General features: G+C 47.5%; 2 protein-coding genes across 3 annotated transcripts in view; one reads left to right on the forward strand and one right to left on the reverse strand.

Annotated features, from left to right (window-relative positions):
• The window catches only part of CSMD2 (CUB and Sushi multiple domains 2), a 588,524-nt gene that overhangs the window by 255,857 nt on the left and 309,856 nt on the right, over positions 1-22,811 (forward strand). The gene's annotated exons all lie outside the window — the stretch shown is intronic.
• Positions 14,193-14,774, reverse strand: HMGB4 (high mobility group box 4). Its single transcript, XM_028113839.1, has one exon. The coding sequence runs from the start codon at positions 14,772-14,774 to the stop codon at positions 14,193-14,195; it is 582 nt and encodes a 193-aa protein (XP_027969640.1).

Here is a 22,811-nt window from a genome sequence, read left to right on the forward strand (position 1 = left end):
TTCTCAGGGACTGGGGTGGGCATGCAACCCAGATGCCTGTGTGAATTTTAAGTTAGGGATACTTGCAGGTTGACAAAGATGAGGAGGATAAATCTCAACCAGGAGAATAGGGCCAAACCCCAGCCATCCAGGAAGAGTCTCACCAGTCTCTCAGCCCACAAGGGAGCAAGAATAGGGACCAGAGACTAGAGCAGACCAGTCAGGCAGATGGGCCACACTTAGATAGGGTGGTTAACTACAAAGGCTGCAGGGGCTCCAGGGGCTAAGTCCCACAGGGCATATAGATTTTGGGGGGTGGGCAATAGACTATTTCCAGAATCCATTTGACAAGAGAGGAAAGGGCTCATGATGAATTGCCTGCTGGAGAATCACTGGCACCCAGACAGGGCAAGTTAAACCCAAATATGTGGTGAGGCAAAGGCTGGGCAAGAGCCGACATCACAGAAGCTACTGTCTCACATACTCCATCTGGAACCTCCAGCTGAGAGAAATCTGTGATTTTTCTGGTCTGTGTCCTGTGGAGCGGGGGTGATGGGGCTTCTGAATTAGTGACAACACATTGCTACCTCCATGGTAAGAATGTTCTTTTCCTTCTAGTCCAAGAGCTTATGATCTAGACCAATGGACTTCACATAAATATATATTCTCTTTGCTTTCCTCCCTGTGGGAAATAGAAGGCTACAAAGTACAATACCCCCCTTCCCCCCCTCCAAAAGCTGTTCAGTAAACAATGGGAGCTTTGGACTCCTTTGACTGAAACCGAAAAGGTCACATCTCAGTAGTGTCTTTGAGTCTTGCTTGTCGCATTTGTGACAATCCTGGGCTGTCGTGGGGCCTCCCTAAGGTGTCCTTCCAGCTCTGACCTTCCATAGGTGTCTTTTAAATGCAGAGAGTCATCAACCATCAGGCAGGTAAACGGATCAATGTGGGCTGTTCATCGAATTGTGTTCCCAGGGCCTTTGTGTCTGCTGCCTTCCGCCCCTGCTGCTGCTGTCAGATCAATGGGGGAACCAGAGGGCTGTGCGGTGTCATAACAGCGACTCCTTTACAGGGACTTTTCTCAGTACTTCTTCAAGCTGGGAGGTCAGGGGCACCTGGGCCCCACACCTCAGCAACTCTGGGGAGGTCTGTGTTGGCTTCTGATCAAGGTCAGCCGGGGGTCTCCAGAATGGATGGCGTGCTGGTCTCCCACTCACCTGTGGTGCTGTCTGGTCTGTCCCCGTGAGATGGGAAGTGTAGGTGCCCCATCGCATGTACGTGGAGCCCATGGGGCCTGGGCTCATCGTCCACTCAAGCTAAGGGAAGGTGTGTGGTGACAGAGAAAGCAAAGCAGGAGTTACAGGTTATTTCCAATGCTTCACCTTCCTACGGTAATGGCCCCAGGCGATGGCTCCTGGCTCAGGAATTCAGAGGGTTTATTGAACAAATGCACAGGACAGAGAGTGCCGAAGACCAGCTCTCTTGGTACTACGTGGTCTCCCCGCCTCTCCCTGCTTGTGAATCAGTACACACGGTCCTAAATGGCCCCTCCAAATGCTGGGTCGGACTGACTTCCAGTTTTCTGTATCTCTTGATTCGAGTTATCAAGAGAAAGAATCTGATTTGTTCAGCTGGCTAATCGAGTGTCAACTCCTCATCCAGTCAGATGACACTAAGAAGAGGCACACTCAATGGGGACAAGCATAGCTGCCGGAGCCCACCCCTCCAGTGGTGGTGGCAGGGGGCCAGTGAGGAGCAGGGCAGCCCTGAGAAGAGAGCATGGGCTGGGCGCCAAACCCGCGACATGGCTTCCACACTAGTCTAACCTTTCCACCTTCTCTTGGGTCTCCCTCACAAAGAAATGAGGGAAACTTCTTCCTTTCATCCACCTCCTTGAGCTAACCAAAATAAAGCAAAGGGCCCGGCGCTCCATGAAGAGAACTCGAGAGTAATTTCAGGGTGTCCCCACCACTACAATATTGTCTGGCTGGATTTCACAGTCTGCAAAAGGAAGCTCTGTAAACACCGGGGATTACTGTGATGATTACGAATCCTTTAAGAAGCTAAATTTCCCGAGTTCTCAGAGTTGTAACGCTTTGGGATTTAGAGATATAATGAAGAACAGATGAGCCTCAAAAAGTTGATGACCATGATCGGGGGTTGCAGGGAAGAGCAGAGAGGATGTTGGTGGGGGTTCCAGGACTCCGTCTCCCCCACGTGGTGGGAGAACACAGCCTGGGGAAGGGGTGGGGGGTGGCAAGTGGCCTGAAGGACCTTAGTCACTGGAGTCAGGAGTCCCTGCCTCTTAGGCTCCTAGAACTGGGGACACAACCTATAAACCCTCTCAACAGCTTAGAACCAGACAGTGCAGAGTCAGCCTTGGACTGTAGTGCTGTGGCAACAGCTCTCTGCTGTTCTGGGACCCAGGGAGACTGCCACATCTGGCCCATTTCCTCTCGGGCAGACATTTGCCTTCTGCCCACACATCAGTCTTGCACAAGAGGGTTTCCGCTGCGGCATTGGGCCATTCCCCAAACCCCTTTAGTTTTTACTCATTTCCCAGTGTTTTTCTCCGACTTCGGTATTTACTAAAAGGCACGGAAATACCAAAAGGCAATGCTATGTTTTATTTAATTTATTGACCATAGTGACCTGAATCTATAGCATCTGTAACGCCAAGACTGTTTTGACCTTCTAAAAGGAAATGAGTGCGCTCAGAACCAGAGCCAAACGAGCAGCTTAGACCCATCCACAAGCAGAAGTCTGGGGCCTGGGGAGTTTCAGGGCATTAAATTGCCATCAAAATTTGAGTAGAGTCTTGAAACCCTTGCAGTCAGGGAAGGGAAGGAGCAGTGATCCAACAGTTACCATTAGAGGAGGTAGAATGAAGATGTTAGAGCCTGAATCCCTGAGTTCTGCTACTTGATTGCTGTGTGACCTCAGATACATTGCCTAACCTCTATGTATTCCATCTTCCCACCTGCAAACCATAGATTATCATAGACTCTGCCTCATGGGGTTGCTGTATTAAAGGAGTCAACACATGCGAAGTACTTAGAACAGTGTCTGGCATGCAGGGCATGTGCAGAATGGTCTCTCTTGTTCCCAGGGGTTGATTAGGTACTCTATCCTGTGTCTTTTCATTTTAGACTCACAATAGCCCTGGGAAATAGATTTTTTATATTCCCAACGGACAGAAGAAATGGAATCTCTGATGTTCAATAAATTGCCTAGGACCACCTAGCTAGTAAGTGGCAGGGATAGATCTCTAGACTCTAAGTCCTATGTTCTTTCTATTCCCTGTTCTTTCTATTCTAAGGCCAGTCCCCTTCATGGTCTGCCTTCCTTCCCATAATTATACCCCCGGTTTCCTCTGCTGAGTCCCTTGGCACCCACCCGAGTTATTTCAGTGAACTTGGAATCACAGCACCACTTCCTGGCTATGACAACTCTCTGAGCCTCAGTTTCTCTATTTCTCTAGGCTGGGCACGATCACAGGGCCTGCTGAGGAGGAGAGCAACAGCCCCTGAGGGCCAGAAACTGGCCTGGCATCATGAGGCCACCCTTTTGCTGGGAGCTAGCCTGGCACCCACACCAGACCTGGGTGTTTCCTGTTGAACGTAAATGTCAGCATCAGACAGGCCACTTCATGACCGTGATGGACTGAGATAAAAACAAGCCTACTTCATAACCACATCTGAACTCCAGCATAAGCAAGAACATTACCAAACACAAAACCAGCCAACCGTTCCCCTCCCTTCGCATCTTGGCTAACGTGCGAGACACCTATGTCTCTACCAGTTGCAGCTTTAGTCTCGCTTCATTCCTCCTGCCTTTTAGATAAAATTTATGAAGTACCCAATCATAGAAATACACCTACTTCCTCACAGCATCTAATCTAGAGCAAAGCTCCACTTCCTTGGGCCCTCCCCAAATCACCTAACACAAGCCCGAATCCTGCAGTAGGTTCTTTCCAACACCCTCTTACTGACACCCCCATGGTTCCTGGTGGTAGGCATTCTCGCTCATTGCCACAAGCCAATAATGCCAACTGTGTCCAGCTACAGGGGGATTCCTGGTGGTCTTTGGCAGTGGTTTGGTGGGTGGGGTGAGCGTCCACACTGCTTCTGGAATTGAATACGATGATTCCTGAAGAGCACTTAGAAACAGGGCCTGGGACATTGAAAGTGCCGTGCTAGTTAGTAGCAACATATTTATTGCCAAAAATGTCCCTCTTTGGACAAAGCTGGTGCACACCCATTAACCCTCACTAACCAGCCCCCTTCTTCTCAAAAGTCCGTGCAGACCCCCTCTCAGGTTTGCCTCGGGCCCTGAGCATGCCTCATTTGCACTTGACAGACCTTCCCTCCACGCTGCAGACCCCGAGCCTGTGAATACTTTTACCACCCATGACTTTCGGGGCTGCCATCTGCCCACTGGGGCCCCTCTTGGAGAACATCCTGTCAGAGTGTTCCAGCAGCAAGATAGGCAGAGGGGAGGCCAGGCGGGCAGTGGGATGGTGATCAGGTGTCCACAGTCCTCTTTCTGCTTCCTGGAGGAGGAGACCCTGTGCAGATAGAAGCGCCCCTTCCCACTCTCCAGAGGAGTCTGGCCAGAGTCTTCCACATGAGTGTACTCACAGCTGCAGGGGGCAGCCCCAGGGCTGGCAGACCTCTTCCATGCCCACTGCTGCTAATTGCAGATAATGCATTAAAAATACAGAGCCACATCTGTTCATTTCAACATGAGTATCGAGGAATTTACATGGTTTATAATGACAGAGTGTGAGGGGTAGGAAAATCCTTCTTTTGCCTGTGGGCCAGAGGCACAGCTATGAGCAGAGAGCTGGAGGTGTGGTTTCCTCTGGATGCTAGCCAAGCCCTTTCTTGGAGGTGCCAAGAGATAGATCCAGGTATTTCTCTGGAAATACAAAATTATGTAACCAGTCGAGCACAGAGTATGTGTCTTGGTGCTCAGGAGGCCTTCTGGGCCAACTCTGCCATTTGCAGAGTTCCTGTGAGGAGGGGACCGGCCACTGCCAGCCACAGAACAAGAGGAGCAATGTGCCTGTTGTGATTCCAGCAAGCAGGCACTGAGCACCTAGCCTAGAGTCTCAGTTCCCTACCTGCAAAAAGGGGCGTTTAAAGTTCTTGCCTCATTGGGTTTATTATCAAATAAAATAATTACATCTGAATCACCTCAAACAGTACCAGCATGGCATAGGAATGCAATAAATGTTTACTATTATTATTTGAATGCATGTCAGGCATTGTATTAGATTTTAAGAGTACCAGGATGAATAAGGCAAGGTCCCTGCCCTTCTCCCCAAGTCCAAGAGATAAACAGGTGATACAATGTGATCTGCAGTGGGATGATGATATGTTATGGGAGCACAGGAGGAGGGTGGGAGAGTCAGAGAGGGCTTCCTGGAGGAAGGGACACCTGACCTGACTTTCATCTGAAGGTGGAAGTTTACCAGACCTAACAGGTAAGGAAGAGGATCGCAGCCTGGAGTAGCATGTGCAAAGGCCCTGAGGAGAGCGTGAGGGTATCATGTTTCTGGGGGAAATAACATGTAGTAGGGCCTTCGGGTGGGACTATTAAGCATCTGTTGCTGCATAACAAATTGTCCCAGAACTTATGGCTTTAAGCAGTGTTTATTGTCTCACATGTTCTGTGTGTTAGGAATCTGGGTGTGGCTTAGCTGGGCCCTCTGGCTCAGGGCTTCTCACAAAGCTGCAATCAAGGTATCTAACAGTGATGTAGTCCTCTCAAAGCTCAGCTGGGGAAGAAGGTGTGTTCCAAGCTTGTTCACGTGAATGAAGAATTGAGGGCCCCAGTGCTGTTGACCAGAGACCACCTCAGTGCCTTTCCACAGGGCGGCTTTCAACATGGCTGCTTACTTCATCAGAGCAAGTCCTAGAGAGAGAGAATGAGACCAGGAGGCCCAGTCCTTTATAACCTCATCTCAAAAGTGACAGCCTACCACTTTTGCGGCATCCTACTTGCTAAAAGCAAGTCACTGCATTCAGCCCGCACAAAGGGGAGGGGACTGACCAAGGGCACAGATGCCAAGAGATGAAGATCGTGTGGTCATTTCTGAAGCTGCCTTATTACAGGCTGCCCACTGGTCCCCAGTGACTCCTTCCCCTTCCACATGCAAAATGCAATTACCCCTTCTTCAGGTCCCCCAAAGTCTCATCCTATGATAGAATCAGCTGAGAGTCCAGAATATCATCATCTAAATCAGGTTCAGGTATGGACGAGGCTCCTGGATGTAGTTTCTCAAAGGCAGGTTCTAGAATACTGTTACTCTAGAACTGTAGTTCTACAAAACCAGACAGAGAAACATTGCCTGCCCCCACATACCCAACACACAGTGGTACAACAGGCATAGGCTAATGGTTAAAGACATTCCTACTCAAAAAGGGGGGGGAATGTGAGGCATAAAGGAGTCCTTGGTCCATAAGATTTCTAAAATCCATCCAGGAAAATATTGGAACCTTCTTGATTACTTCCAAAATCTGGGAATCATTCCCCATGACTTGCAGCTCCACATTCTGAGCTCTTGGTTCCTCCCTCTGAGTCATTCTTCTCTCTCTCGTGGAAGAAAGCATATGTTGAGAATTTTGGGAGTCCAGTGACCTCTTTTTATTTCATGCTATCTCTGTCCCTTTCAGTGCAAGGTAACAGTGTTTCTTCTAATGAGTTTTCTTAAGACCTTCGGGGGTCTTCTCTAAATCTGAGACTCACTCTTTATACAGAAGCCACGCCCACAGATTTCTTTGGACTAAACCCCTTTCTACCTTGAGCTTCTACTAAGATGAACAAGGAACAATGCTCTGATGCTTCCCAGAGGCCATGCTGTTTGATCTAGAGGGTCTGTGAGACCCACCCTAATTTCTTTAAAGGGCCTTGTGTGACTGACACTATGCTCTTTTTTAAAATTTAAATTCAACTAGTCAACATATAGTACATCATTATTTTCAGGTGTAGGGTTCAGTGATTCATTGCGTGTGACACCCAGTGCTCATCACATCACATGCCCTCCTTAATGTCTATCACCCAGTTACCCATCTCCCTACCTATCTCCCCTCCAGCAACCGTCAGTTTGTTTCCTAGAGTTAAGAAACTCTCATGGTTTGTCTCCCTCTCTGATTTCTTCCCATTCAGTTTTCCCTCCTCTCCCCTATGATCTTCTGTGCTGTTTCTTATATTCCACATATGCGTGAAACCATATGATTACTATCTTTCTCTGACTGACTTATTTTGCTCAGCATGACACCCTCTAGTTCCATCCACATCATTGTAAATGGTAAGATTTCATTTTTGATGGCTGCATAATATTTCATCGTATATACATACCACATCTTCTTTGTCCATTCATCTTTCAAAGGACATCTGGGCTCTTTCCATAGTTTGGCTATTGGCATTGCTCTTACAAACATTGGGGTGTAAGGAGCCCCTTCGGATCACAATGTTTGTATCCTTTGGCTAAATACATAGTAGTGCAATTGCTGGGTCAACACTATGCTCTTTTGATATTCCTGAGGTCTCACCCAACAGCTGGACAGTCATACCTTCACTTTATCTCCAGACCACCTTTCCCTGACAGTGCTGGAAAGCTGATTCTTGATTTTAGTATCCTTTGCTGTCTTGGGAGTCTGAGAATTTTCCAAAACTATCAGGTCCTGGCTCCTTTTTAACAATTGTTCCCTCAATTTATCTCCCTTCTCACCTAAGTGGCAAGAAGAAACCGGACAGTGCCTTTGACACTTTGCTTGGACATCTCCTTAGCTGGATTGCTGAGTAGGCATGTGTTCTGCTTTCCACATAACTGCAGACAACAGTGTTACTAAGCTTTCTGCCACTATGTCACAAGGATCCCCTCCCTCCAGTTTCCAATAACATGTCCTCACTGCCTTTTGAGCCTTCGCTGGCAGCATCCTTAAAGTTCAGATTTTTCTAACAAGCTTCACAAAATATTCCCAGCCTCACCCCATGGTCTGATTCCAAAGCCATCTTACATTTCAGATATTTTTCATGATACTATGCCTCTTTTGATACCACAATCAGTATTATTCTCTCTTTTGGTTTATAACAAATTACCCCAAACCATAGTAGCATGAAACAACAGCATCTATTAGCCTAGTTTCTGTGAGTCAGGAATCAGGTGTGGCTGATCTGGGTCTGTCACAAGGCTGCAGTAAATGTGTGCACAGGAGCCCAGGAGTGGTCCACCTCTGAGCTACTTCATGGCTCTGGGCAGAATTCTTTCCTGGCAGGTAAGCCACCCTCAGTTCCTAGCCACATGAGCCTCTTCACAGGACAACTTTCAACATGTCCTTTTGCTTTGAGAGACAGATGGAGATCATCTTTTGTAGCCTAGTCACTGGTAAAGAAGTGATGTCTTATCACTTTTGCCCTATTCCATTCATTAAAAGTCACTAGGTCCAGCCCACACTTAAAGGGAGGAATTAGACAAGGGTGTGAATTAAAAGAGGTGGGGATCACTGGAAGCTACTTGAGAAGCTGAGTGTGGGCGACAGTGCAGAGGCAGCAGTGGCTTGATTATGCTGCGTCAGACTCCCATAGGTGATGGGCAACCACTGAAATATTTTACTGTTGAGTGGGAAGTCTTACATCAATCAGGCAGCCAGAGCTGAGAAAGGATTGGAAAGGGAGCAATGGGTAGTGAGAGCTAGTGCATGGAAACTTACAAGGGGATGGCCACATGAGAATGTTCATGGCATCCCACCAACCCAGAGGTCAAGGCCAGCCTGGAGCATCACATGACCCCCTTTGGGCCCTAGGCTAAGCTCCCTCCTACTTCAACTGCCCTTTTGTATGTGGCTCTCACCTTCTTTAAACCATCCTTTAGAGACCAGTGCAGGCACCCTCATTCACAGGGTACTTCCTACACACCAGACTTCGTTTACAATGATACACACATCTTTTATTATCCAGCACGCCTGTAGGGCAAGTATAATTTTGGGGAGTGTGATTAGAGGTACGTGACAAGACAAGAGAGTGTCATTGCCTTGGTGATTTCACCCTAAGAACCATGCCCTGTCAATGGACCTGATCCTTAAGCTTGACAGCCCAGAAACTGGATCTTTTGGTCCTCAAACAATTGGAGATTTAGTGGAAGGTAAAATCATTTATAAGATCCCAACACGTGGGGCGCTTGGGTGGCTCAGTTGGATGGGCATCTGCCTTTGGCCCGGGTCATGATCCCAGAGTCCTGGAATTGAGCCCTACATTGGGCTCCCCACCCAGTAGGGGGTCTGTTTCTCCCTCTCCCTCTGCCTCCACCCCCCTGCTCATGCTCTGTCTCTGTCTCTCTCTTTCAAATAAATACATAAATAATATTAAAAAAGAAAAGATCTCAACACAGTTGTGTGTTCCAGATGGTAATCAATTGTTTTGCAACTGGGATCAACTTCTCTGTTGAGATTTGAGGAAAACCCAATAAGTAAATATGCTTATTCCTGTCAGGTTTGGAGGAGTTGCAGGAGAAAGACAGATGAGGATCAACAAATGAACTAATTGAAGTGCAGACCTGAACACATTCTGCAGGCAAGGCTGTGGGGGTGGTAGAGAGAAAGAAGAGTATGGTTAGTTAGCTCCTCTTCTCAAACCCATTAGGCAGATAAGTCTTGCTTATTACTCTTCCAAGTGAATGCCTGGGTTGCAAGAGGGAGAAGTATTCCCCTGTGGGCCTTGGACTGGTAGCGTCAGTGTTACCTGGGAACTTTTAGAAATGCAAATTCTAGGTCCAACTCCCAGAAAAATTGAATCAAATTTTAGGAGTGGGGCCTAGCAATCTGTGTGCTAACAAACTCTGAGATGATTCTAATGTAGGCTCAAGTTGAGAACCACTGGTTGAGTGGAAGCTGTTCCACATGTAAATATGAGACCTGGGAAGAAGTGTCCTTATGGAACATTTTGCAACTCATGCCTTCCCTTCTCCCCATCCCTGGGAAAATGAGTCACAGAGGTAGAAGTTTCACACTTTCCATGTTTGATTTTTAGCTTACAGCTGCTCCAGTGAGTACCAAGTAGAGGCTCCTGATTATCTCCCCTCCAAAAAAGAAAAATGTCATGGGCTTGGTATTTGTTAGCCTTGTCTCTTGCTCTTGCAGACCTTGGAGGGTCTAGCATCCCCTTGTTGGCACTGAATAGTTTCTCAAGATGCTAGAATGACCAATAACCAGAAGTCAAAGTGGAAACACATGGCTCTTCCTACAGAAAATTCTGTGGCTCCCCATTGAACTTAGATTTCAAAATAAACTCCTTTCCAAAGTCTGTCCCACTCCGACTGCATCTCACATCTTGTCACTCTGGCCTCCCTACTCTCCCTGTAATATGCCAAGCTCACTTCTGCCTCAGGACCTTTGCACTAGCTGTCCTGCTGCTTGAAGAACTCTTTCTTCAGACCTTGGCATGCCTGGTTCCTTCTTGTCCTTTAAATCTGAACCCAAATGTCATCTTTGATGACTGATTTAAAGTGCCCTCAACCCCACTTGTCACTGTTTATCTCATTACCCTTGTTTATTTTCTTCAGAGCACTTGACACTATCAAAAAATGATCTCGTGTGTTTATTTGTTGACTTATTATCTGTCTCCCCCTCCCTGGAATCAGGGATCAGAGATCAGGGACCTTAACTGTATTCCTAGCACCAGAACAGTTCCTGGTATATTGCAGGCATAAGATTTACATAAATATTTTTTGAATAAATGAATAAATGAATGAATAAGTGAACATAGGAAAAGCTTTAGGAGAGAAGGATCAGAGTGCAGTGATTCATTCATTCATCAAGATGGCGATGGGCCCAAAGACTCTGCCTTCCTCTTCCCAAGGACAGGGGCACGGAGCCCAGCTGAGTGGGTCTGGAGTCAGCACTCCAGACTCCCTGCCTGCTTCTCCTCTAGCCCACTGTCTTAGGCCCGGCTCCCCCTTCTCCTCCCCCTCCCTCCCTCCACCTCACTATCATTACATTACAGTCATTAGAAGCCTGCAGATTCACACCCTCCTGTCGACTTTTTCATAAAGGAATGTTAATAGAGTTGGTCTTCAGCAGGGCCAACTCTGACTTGGCCACCCACATTCATGTAATTAATCACACAGGAAACCAGAAAAGGGCGGCATGAGGGCTGGGCCTGGCCGTGTGGTGGCCCTCTTCCCGGAGAAGAGGATGGTATAACACACAGCTGCTGCCCACCAAGAGCCCACATGTCAGGTTGGAAGCAAGACAACCCAACTGGAACCACTACAGAGGAGTCCAAGCCAGGATCCAATCCGCCCTGGGGTGGGGAGGGTCTCCTCCACCTTCAAGAGGGTACCAAGGAAAGGAAATTAAACAGATAAAGTAGGAGCTAGAGGGAGAAATAAGGTTAAAGATGGTCTCTTCTAAAATTATAAGGAAGCTGGCATTCATTGAGTACTGTATTGGTTATCTATTGCCATGAGACAAATTGCCATACACCTGTTGGCTTACACACATTCATTATCTCACACATTCATTGTCTCTCAGTTTCTGTGGGTCAGGAATCCTGTAACAGCTTAGCTTAGCTGTGAGACCTCACAAGGCTGCAGTCAAGGTGTCAAGCAGGACTGGGCTCTCATCTGGAGGCTCAACTGGAGAAGGACCCCCTTCCCTGCTTCTGTGATTGCTGCAACACTCAGTTCCTTGTGGTTGTAGGACTGGGAGCTTTAGTTTTTTGCTGGCTGTTGGTCTGAGGCCATCCTCAGCTCCTAGAGACTTACTACAGTTCCTTGCTATGTGAGTTTCCCAGCTTGGCCTCTTCATCAAGCCAGCAAAGTCTCTCGAGCAAATCAAGTGGCAAGATGGGGTTTTATAGATCATTACATAATCACAGAGGTCACAGCTCATCTCTTTTGCATCATTCTATTGGTTAGAAGCAAGTCACAGTTTCTGCCCATATTTAAGAAGGGATCATACATGGATATGGACACCAGCGGTGGGGGGTATCAAGAGACTGCACGTAGAGGATGCCCACCACAGTACATATTAGGTGTTAAGGACTGTGCCAAATGCTCTTGCACATATTATATCATTTATTCACTAAAACAACCTGTAAGGTGAGCAGCATCCCATTGCACAGGGGAGGACTCAGAGGAGAGAACTTGCCCAAGGTCCTGCAGACATTAAGATCAGAACCACCTGTATCATAGCACCAAGCCACCCTGTGCAAGCTTAGAGGGCTGAAGGATTTGCATCTTTGCATTGAGGAGCAAGAGCCCGAGGGAGGCAGAGGAAGGGGGTCGCAAGTGTGTTCTAGCTCCCTGTGAGACTTGAAACAAGGAAGAAGGGATGGGTGTGGATTACATGTTGAGAAAGAAGAAAACTGAGAGCACTTATGTTTGATGATCTCTGTTTTCTCAATAAAACAGAAAATGAGGGCATCTCCTGAGAGTGGGGATTGGGATGGAGGGGAAGCAGAGCCAAGTTGGAACAACAGCTGTAGGGAACAGGGAGTCGGAAACAGGAATCTTGCCAGCACCAGTACAAGGTTGCCAAATAGGATAAAGCTGCTTCCTCCTTGAAGACTTCAAAGGTCTCCTGGGTAGGGGGTACCCACTCCCGCCCCCTGCACTCTGTGTAGCTTGCACTTTCATCATGCCTTGTAGTGCTGTAGTTTATGCCCACATCCATCTCATCAGAAGGGAAGTTCTTGCGGGTCAGGAACCTGACCATAGTCTATGCAGGGGCCTGCCGGTAACCAACACAGGATCTGGTACATGTGAGTCTTCCATAAATGGCCTGACTCAGATCTTGAATTTCTAAATCACTCCACTGTTATCACCTTCTATTCCCTAAAGTCTCTCCAGTTCTAGACTTTTCAAAGGATGTATTTTTACTTTTGTTTTGAGAGTAAAAGTTCAAATAGCAATAGAGGACAAAGTCTAAGTCCATCCTGGAATAAGAGTGGAGATTGAATTAGGGAAGTCTGTTGTATGCATAACGTGTTGACAAAAAAGCAGTTTTGCATTTTGGCCCAGTCTTTTTGATTTCGAGAAGTCAAGAGCCATTTCAAAATATTCCATACCAACGTATATTGATTGATATGAAGCATTGCTCATGGTATGTTGTTGCCTGAAAAATACAGCACAGACACAGAACAGTCCCATTTGTGTCAAATTACCACTTTTGTCTCATTTTAAGTGGCAGAACCCTAACTCAAACTACCTTAGACAAAAGAAAGAAAGAAAGAAACAAACAAACAAACAAACAAACAAACATTGTGGGCTCATTTTCAACGAAAAGTCCAAGACTATACTCTGATGCCAAAGGGACTAACATTTTGGCCCAAGAATGAGGTAGATGGCTTGCAGCAGCCTCGGGGCAGGGCTCTCCCCTAGGACCTCTTGCACAAGTCCTGTGGTCCACTCTGATTGAACCACCCTGGGTCACATGCCTGTAACCAAACCAATCAGTGTGACCAGGGGACTTCAGAGGTGGGTGCTGTGAACAAGAGGAGAAGGAATGAATACCGGGTGGTCATAAAGGCACTAAATGTCCACTCCATGTGTTCTATGCTTCTAACCACAGACAAATGATTGGGTGGATGGCCACCAAAGCCATGACAGGGTTTTCTCCAGGATATAGGACTTGAGCAGAGTCAGATGCCCATGTTTGTAAAATCAGCCCTGTGTTTCATCCTCACCAGAGCAGGGACCACCCCTGGGGTCTCCTCCTGGCCCACTGATGATACCTAAGTCTCGCTGGAGGAGCAGTTCTGGAATTAACTGTAGAAACTGAGTCCCCCTCAACTCCAGTTTGCCAACGTCTGCTGGGGCCTCAATTGGGGGCCTGATCTGAACTCCAGGCCTTCTGGCCATGCTGGTGAGGATGATGGCAGGACTGGCATTCATGCACCTGACCCTGAGGAGGGTCTTCCACCCTAGATAACCACTTGCAACCAGGATGCCCCTACCTCTGTGATTTCCACTTTACACCTGGAGACTCCCATTCCACCTGCCCAAGCCAAGCCCAGTAGCTACTGACCTCAAACACTGCCTTAGACCCATTTGCCCTTCTTTCAAAGCCAGCTCTCCCCAGGATCAGCTTCCCACCCCAATCTCAACCGCCACCCCACTCACTTCCTCAAAGCGGCACCAGCCGTCGCTGCGCTCACACGACACAAGAGACCAGTGACGGGCAATATAGTTGAATGGCATTTTATTTCTAATTGGATCCATCAGCTTTGTCCGAGTCAGTTTTCCCCCTATGCCGGTTCTTAGCCGACCCTTGGAGGCCCTTCCTGGCATTACGTTGTTTACGGTAGATTTCCAGCTCCTCTTGGTATTTGGCTCTCAGGAGAGCTGCCTTTTGCTCATACGGCTGCTTTTCAGCATCTGTTTTTGCTGACCACATCTTCCCCGAGGCCTTTGCCACCTGCACTACTGACCAGTTCGGATTCTCCCTCTTCAGCTGAGCATAGTGGTCTTGGCAGAAGAGCAGGAAGGATGATGGGGGGCGTCTGGGCGCCTGGGGGTCCCGCTTTCTCCGCTTCTTCTTCTTGCCGACATAATTCATCATCTCTTCCTGGTACCGGGCTTTGTCGAGCTTGGCCAGGGCTTCATATTTGGCCTTTTCATGCTTTGAGATGGACCTCCATTTTTCTGAACACTTTCTAGAGAACTCTTTAAAGCCAAGGTAGGTATTTGGCTGCTGCTCCTTGAACTTGTTCCTGTAATTCAAAAAAAAGTGGATGTAAGAAGAGACATTTGCCTTGGGCCTTAGCTGGATTTCTTTTCCCATGTTCATAAGGTCATTTTTTTTTTCTGGATTCAGTAACTTGGACAGCAGAGACTTCTGTCTCCACACTCCAGGAGCAATCTAGAAGGTGCTCTGCTTGCGGTGAATTTTTCCCTCTGCAAGAGCTATGGTCAGGGATCAGCCTTTTCAGCGGTGGTGGCATTATTGAGTCAGAGGAGGGGACTGTGACATCATTCACCAGCCTGTGGCATTTGCATACAGCTCCTCTTGTTGGTTGGCTACCTGAGGGTCCATTTCTGCTTCTCGTGTGAGATGGTGGTTCATCCAGAAGAGGCTTGAGAGCAGCCACTTCCCCTGGAATATTTCTCCTTGACTTCCTGGAGGCAATGGGCTTTGCCTGACTATGGGAGCTTTCAGTCCCTCGGAAGTAGTAATGAGCCGTGGGGTCCGCCTTCCTCACCGTAAGATTGCCAAGATGCCTCATGATCCCTTCCAAAGTCAGGATGCAAATAATGAATGTGAGGAGGTGGATGGCTCCAGAGCTGTCATGATAAAATGTGAAGTCTTTCTGTTTGCCTTGAATGGTGGCAGCTCATGCCGTTCAAAGAGTTTAGTAGTAACTCTAAAAATAATCAGGTATGACAGCCGTGACTCGGTTCCTGTCAGGACAAAGTTGTCTAATTTAAAACCTGAGCACGTGGGCTATGTACATCTGAACTCTTCATTTCTCTGAAGAAACTGGGGTGAAGTGGGCGGAGGGAGGAGAACCTTGAGGGTTTTACTCATTGCACTTGAGTCCGCGAAAATGGGGTCAAATCCTTGGCCTGTCAGGAGGCTTCCCTGCTCTCATCTCTGGGGTCCCTGGCTCTCGGGGTTAGAATAGAGAGCTCTAATGGCTACACTCAAACTAGTTGGCTTCTGACTTTTTGTGGAAACTGTTACCCCTATCCTACTAGTCTTCCAACTGAAGGAAAAAGAAAAGACAATAAAAGTGTCATCTTGTGACCTTTGGACACTCTGAGGGCCTTGCTTGTGTGGGACTGGAGTTAATACAACTCGGTGGTTGATGATAGTGCCAAATTTATAGGACTAGAAAATGGAGCCTCAGGGCACCTGGGTGGCTCAGTTGGTTAAGCGACTGCCTTCGGCTCAGGTCATGATCCTGGAGTCCCGGGATCGAGCCTCGCCTTGGGCTCCCTGCTCGGCAGGGAGTCTGCTTCGCCCTCTGACCCTCCCCGCTCTCATGTGCTTTCTCTCTCTCATTCTCTCTCTCTCTCAAATAAATAAATAAATAAAAATCTTAAAAAAAAAAAAAGAAAGAAAGAAAGAAAATGGAGCCTCATTAGCAGAAAAATTAGGGTAAAATACCCGAACAAGTGGGAGTCTGAATTTGGACTGATGTGCTTAATGCAAGCCTGTGGTTCTTGCTGCGTCCTCAGACCCGGCACCTCGAGGGCCGGTGGCTCTGGTGTGCAACTTTAGCAACTGAGCTGGACAGGGAAACTCGCCTAAGACTAGACCACTTTTCCAGGGCTTCCAGTCCACTCCCAAGCCTCCAAGACTGACTTCAACTTCCATCTTCTGTAAAAGAAAGATGGAAATTGACGAGAGTCACCAGTCCTGAATTCGAGCCCCAGCTCTGCCACAAGGCGGCTGGGTTACCGATGCTAGCCTCTTCCTTCCTGTAAGCCTCTGATTTCATGTCTGTAAAATGGGTGCTTTGGCCTGGCCAGGAAAGACCCTCCAGATGACGTGCTGTAGCTTTGTGGCTGCATTTAGAGGCCTGTAAGATCTCAGATGCCAGCCGAGGAAGTCTGGGCTAGTGGTGGGGCAGAGGGGTCTGGCCAGGGGGAACAAATTAGTCTGAGAACATTTCTCAACATGGTTAGCTTTTTTCACTCTGGTTCTTTCTCCCAAGGGCCAGGGGTTGGCTCGCCTGTTTGTTGGATTTGAGCTGGATTGCCAAGGTCAATAAGACTTAGCTCCTTTCCGAGATGGAAGGACGGGTTAGGAGGAAGAATTTGGCCGATGTGTATAGATATGAATTAGACTCTGCTCAGTCTCACAAAACCCCCAGCAGCTCATTGTGCCTCCGTTCATGACCTTCTACCCTTCTCATGATGAAAACATCCAGAAGGATTAACCCTATGAGAATCATCTGGAGCCTAGCTGGTCTAGAAAGATAAGGTAGTAAAAGGTATAAGTTATGGCCACCCTGTGGTGTTTGGGCCACACTCTCGCCTTGGAGGGATGAAGTAGGGGAACTGTCTGGAGAACCTTAGGGAGGGTCAATATTGGCTGGCTAAGTCAATGCTATGTGCACTAGTAGCTGAGGCTTTCCAACCTTCTCCACTCTGTTCTGTGCCCTGGGAAGCTGACCCATATGGACCACATCAATGGGTCTCATGCCCTGTGGCTTCCATTTCAGTTTGGTCACTGTGGACCCCAACAGTAGATCAGGGAGAGAGGAAGGTGACCCCAGGGCATTTATTCTCCTGGCTTCCTCCTTAAGAGGTCACTTGGAGCTGGCCTCTCAGGCCCTGGACCGAAGGTGTTGGCTCCTATTAAGTTGTCCTTTCTAAATGACTGGCTCCTTCCAGGTTCAGGAATTGAACCCTCTCCTTGTCCCCTCTTGCCAAGGGTAGTAAGAGCTCTGTTTTTACTCTGCTATCCCTTGTGGCTTTCCTACACCTTCCCCTTCCCTTTGTAGATAGCCTCTTTATTAAACACTCTTCAAATTATTCTCATTTGAGTGACCATCTGGTTTCTGCCGGGACGCTGACCGATGTACCTTGTTCCTCGCTTTCCACCATGAACAGCCATGGAGGTGGATAAATAAAGCAAGCATGGGCATCGGTCCAGGGTAGAAGGGTATTGAGCTTCTCGAGGCCCGAGGACCCAGCAGGCTCACAGCCTAGAATGTTCTGCAGGGGTAAGTGTGCCTGCCAGAGCAGTAGCAGAACGGGGCCACGTGGCCTCCACAGGAGGCATTTAATATCCCTTGTATTATAAGATGGCCTCTAGGCAGGAGCGTTGGTCTAGAGAGCCAGATAAGAAAGATTTCCAGCTTTGTGGGCCATATGGTTTTTATTGGATGTACTCAACTCTACCATTGTAGCTCAAAAGTAGCCATAGACATGGGGTGCCTGGGTGGCTCAGTCGTTAAGCATCTGCCTTCGGCTCAGGTCATGATCCCGGGGTCCTGGGATCGAGCCCCACATCGGGCTCCTTGCTCCGCGGGATGCCTGCTTCTCCCTCTCTAGCTCCCCCTGCCTGTGTTCCCTCTCTCGCTGTGTCTTTCTCTGTCAAATAAATAAATAAAATCTTTAAAAAAAAAAAAGTAGTCATAGACAATACATACACCGATGAGTGTGGCTGTGCCCGCGATAAAACTTCACATAAACAGGCAGGTGCCTGGAGGTCATAAACTGCTGACATCCCAGTCTAAAGCTGTGAGTTCAGTGTTTTCTAATTTGTTCATTGCAGTTTACAATACGAATTACATTTTACATCATGACTGTTTGTGCACATGTGTACTTCATAATATTTATATAATACGTACTGTGTGCCCGTCTCTGTTCTAAGCGCTTTACATTTATCAATTCATTTAATCTTTATAACAACTGTGTGGGTGTGTTGGGGGCAGTGCCATTTTTTTTAAAGATTTATTTATTTATTTTAGAGAGAGAGCAAGCACGGGGCAGGGGAGGGGCCGAGGGAGAGACAGTCTCAAGCGGACTGCTCTGAGCACAGAGCCCGATGCAGGGCTCGATCTCATGTCCCTGCGATCACGCCCTAAGCTGAAATCAAGAGTAGGATACTTAACCAACTGCACCACCAGGTGCCCCTGGGCGGGGGCGGGAGAGCTGTTATTTTTATCCCTATTATAAAGATAAAGGTCTCTAAACACAGAGTTTACAGAAACAACATGGTAACACATTATACTTACTATGTGTGTGATGTACTCTTTTCTGTTCTATTCTGTTATGGTCCGTTTTGTTATTCAAAGTGCAACCTGCAGACTGATCGCATGACCCACTATGGGTTACAATCCATGGACTGAGTTGGAAAACACTATCCAGGCAAGCCGAGGGGGAGCTCTCACCTTGGACACTGTGAGATCCTCTTGATTTAGCAATGATGCCATGAAATGGAAAAAACATGGTCTTGGGAGTCAGACAGACATGAATTCAAATTCTAGCTTTGCCACTTAGGCTCTGGGGGGTCCCTCCTTACAACCTTGTCAATAAAGAGCAGTGAGGTGGTAACAAAGCTGTGGGGAGGAACTAACTGAAGTGATGGGAATAATGGAGCCGGCACCCCCCTACCGTGTGGGCAGGACTTAGGGACTCACTTCTAATGAATAGTGTGTAGAAAAGGACAAATTGTATCTTTCCAGTGGAGAAAGCTGGCAGATACCACCCTAACCAATAATGGTATTCTTCCTCCAATTCCATAACCTCTCGTCTAATCATGAGAAAATATTAGACAAACCCAAATTAAGGAGTATTCTACAAAACACTTGACTAGTACCCTTCAAAAGTGTCAAGGTCCTGAGGAAGCAAGGAAAGCCTGAGAAACTGACGCAGATTAGAGATCAAGTAGACTCGATGTCTCAGTGCTCTGGGAGGTGCTGGACTTGATGCTGGACCAAGAAAAAAGGCATTAGTGGAAAGACTGGGGAAATCTAAATGAAGTCTTCCATTGGGCTAACAATACCGTACCAATGTCAACTTTTGGATACGTGTACCACGGTCATGTAAGATGCTAATGTTAGAGGAAGCTGGGTGATGGGTCTATAGGAAATTTCTATACTATATTTGCAACTTGCAACTCTATTCTTGTTTCAAAATAAAGTCTTTCAGAAATCTCCCTCGCTGACAGTGATGTGCACCCAGAGTTGAGATACCCTGCTCTTGATCCATCTCCTCCAGAAATCGCTGGGCAGATTTGACCCTCAGTTGTAACATGTGCTCTTGGCGTGTCTTCTGTCACAGTGTTCCCCGAATTGCAGGGCATGCTGGAACCACCTGAGGAGCTTTCAAAAATCCCAGTGCTCAAGGGTATTATATAAGACTGATGAATCACTGACCTCTACCTCTGAAACCAATAATACATTATATGTTAATTAATTGAATTTAAATTAAAATAATAATAATAATGATAAAAATCCCAGTGCTCAAAGCCCCAAGAAGAAGAGCAAAAGTACCTGGCTCGGGCATCTGACAAATGCTTTGATGCTTCCTCCATTCCCCTCCTGCCCCTCTTCCTGTGGGTTGGGAATCACAGGCAGAATCCCTGCATGTGCCCTCTGAGTGGAGTATCTGTGGTAGGCAGAAAATGGCTCCACAGGGATGCCCACATCTGAAACATGGAAGCCCATAACTATGTTATCTTCCAGGAAAAAAGAACTTTGCAAATGTGATTATGTTAAGGATTTGAGATGGGAGGATTACCCTAGGTTACATGGGTGGACCTGATGTAATCCTCTGGGTCCCTATAAGCGGAAGGCAGGAGTGTCGAAGTTTGAGATGGAGATGTGGTGACAGATGCAGAGGGTCGGAGTCAGAGATCTGAAGATGCGGCATGGCCAGCTTTGAAGATGGAGAAAGAGACCACAAGCCAAGAAACGAGGTGGCCACTAAAAGTTGGGCAAGGCCAGCAAACAGATCATCCCCTAGAGCTCCAGAGAGTGCATCCCTGCAGACACCTTGATCTTGGCCGGGTGATGCCCATTTTGAACTCCTACCCTTCCCCTCCCCGCCCCCCAAGAACTATAAGACAACTGTATTCTTTCAGGCCACGAAATTTGTAGTAATTTGTTAAAGCAGCAATAGAGAAGGAATACAGTGTCTTTCTCATCCAGCTGGTGGTCTGTAATGTTTCCTGTGCTATTCTTTAATAAGTTTTTTTTTAAGATTATTTATTTATTTATTTGAGAGAGAGAATGAGATAGAGAGAGAGCATGAGAGGGGAGAGGGTCAGAGGGAGAAGCAGACTCCCTGCTGAGCAGGGAGCCCGATGTGGGACTCGATCCCAGGACTCCAGGATCATGACCTGAGCCGAAGGCAGTCGCTTATCCAACTGAGCCACCCAGGCGCCCTCCTGTGCTATTCTTAACCCCTGCTTATGTTAATAAAGATGAAAAATGTATGCCACCGCTTATTGGATTAGTTGTGGGAGCAAGGAGCGTGATCTACTCAATTTTACACACTCTTCTTCACTCACTTGCTGACTCATTAAGTCACTAATTCACTCATTTGCTTACCAATTAATTCACTCTTGGATTCCTTCAGTTCATTCACTCACTCATTTGCCATTCATGTACACACGCACATGCACACACATCTCAATAAATAGCTGTGAGTTGTGGAGCAGTGTGGCTGATTCTTTGATGGCCACTTATAAGCAGTGTCTGAAGGATGGGTATGTCTTAGGAAAGGAGGTGATGGTAGAGAGAAGCATCTGAAACTTCCGGGAAGCCAGACTGGTGGGAAAGGCAGGGTCATAAGCACTAGGCCTAGGCTCTTTGGCACTAACCTCGTGCCAAGAACTATTACTCAATCCCATGTAACCATAATATTTTAATAAGAATGATGATAATGTTTTAAGTATATCATCTCCAGAAAAGCCTAAAGAGAGAGATTAATTTTTCCAGGGCTACATAGCAGAGCCAGGCCTCAGACTCAAGTTGGTTTGACTCTTAAGTCCATGCGTTTGGCCTCTACTGGGAGTCTAGGAACTCTCTTGGGTAGGAACAAGTTGAGGAGGGAGCCAGCAGGGAACAAGGCCAAGTATTGCAGGAGGAGGGCAGGTGGAAGGAGAATAAGGTATCTAAATCTCAACACTTAAGGGATTCAGGGAAGACTTTTCTCATTTGGGTTGATGGATCTCTCATGCCAGATGGATCTGCTCAGTTTACCCCAGTTCATAGAATGCCCTGAGTCTAGCGGGTAGAATGACCTAGATAGCCCATAGAACCACACCAGCATGTACAGGTACAAACAGAACCTAGGTCTATTACTGAGAACACAGGCTGGTTGAAGTGAAGTGTCCACACCTAGTCCAGTGGCCTAGTGGATAAGTGGACAGGAAATGGAACAGATGATCAAGCCCAAGCCTGGGATCAGCATGGTGTGGGCCAGGCATGCCTGCTTACCTCTGGCAGGATACAGTAAAGGAGGAGAGGATGAGATCTAGAACAAGACCAACTTTGGGGCGAGAACACCCACAGTGAACTGTGGATGGATATACCCCTCGCAGGCTTTGAGAAAGCCACTCCATTATGCCACAGCATAGGAAGAGTGGTCCCTGATCTTTTTGTCCAGCCCCCTGCCTCTTTCAACCACCATGAACATCTTTCATTTTGTCTGCCTAGCACCGACCCCTCCTTCCCTTTGAGCACAGCCCTTCTTTTGGAGAACTGTCCTCCAAACAGTTCTAGCAGGGGCCTATGCCCTTGGCCCCAGGAGTGGGCACACCCCCCAGCTGGACTAATCAGAGGCTTCCAGTGAGCTTTTTCTAATTAGAACTAAGGGAAGGGATTTTCATCTTGTTTCTGGAAGTGAAGGTGTGAGAATGCATTGGAGCTGCTAAGGGTGGCCATAGGTCCAGCCTTGAGCATCGCCATTTGTCACGGAAAGAAAGAAGCAGGCAGACAGAGCACAACGGAGATAGGGCACAGAGAGGGGGCCCTGGTGGCGTTTGGATCCCTGGGTCTATTCATTCCTGGGGCCAGCTATGGCTTGACTATAGCAGCCAGTCATTTCTTCTCAATTCCAGGCTGATTTGACCTGGATTTCTGCCACTTGAAACCAAAAGTATTAGCCCAGATGTGATGGAGGTGAGCAATATGAGAAGACAGGAACTTTGCTCCCCCTCATTTGTCCATTCTCTCCTTCCTACCTCCTTCCTCTCCCCTTTACTTCCTTTTACTCCACTGTACAAATGGCTAGACCTCTGGCTGGTTATTCAGAATGTATACACACAACACTGGCACATTGTGGACCCTCAATAATAATAGCAAATAGTCTTTGAGCACTTGCTATGTGCCAAGCACTGTACCGAGAGCTTTTATACCCATTG

Source organism: Eumetopias jubatus, unplaced genomic scaffold (genome assembly GCF_037043125.1).
Source record: "Eumetopias jubatus isolate StellerSeaLion01/CBP00866 unplaced genomic scaffold, mEumJub1_p1.0 scaffold_4, whole genome shotgun sequence".
Lineage (NCBI taxonomy): Eukaryota > Metazoa > Chordata > Mammalia > Carnivora > Otariidae > Eumetopias > Eumetopias jubatus.

Bases quoted from the DNA above. Each gene is read 5' to 3' on its own strand.
- HMGB4 (XM_028113839.1), bottom strand. From the start codon at position 14,774: ATGAACATGGGAAAAGAAATCCAGCTAAGGCCCAAGGCAAATGTCTCT.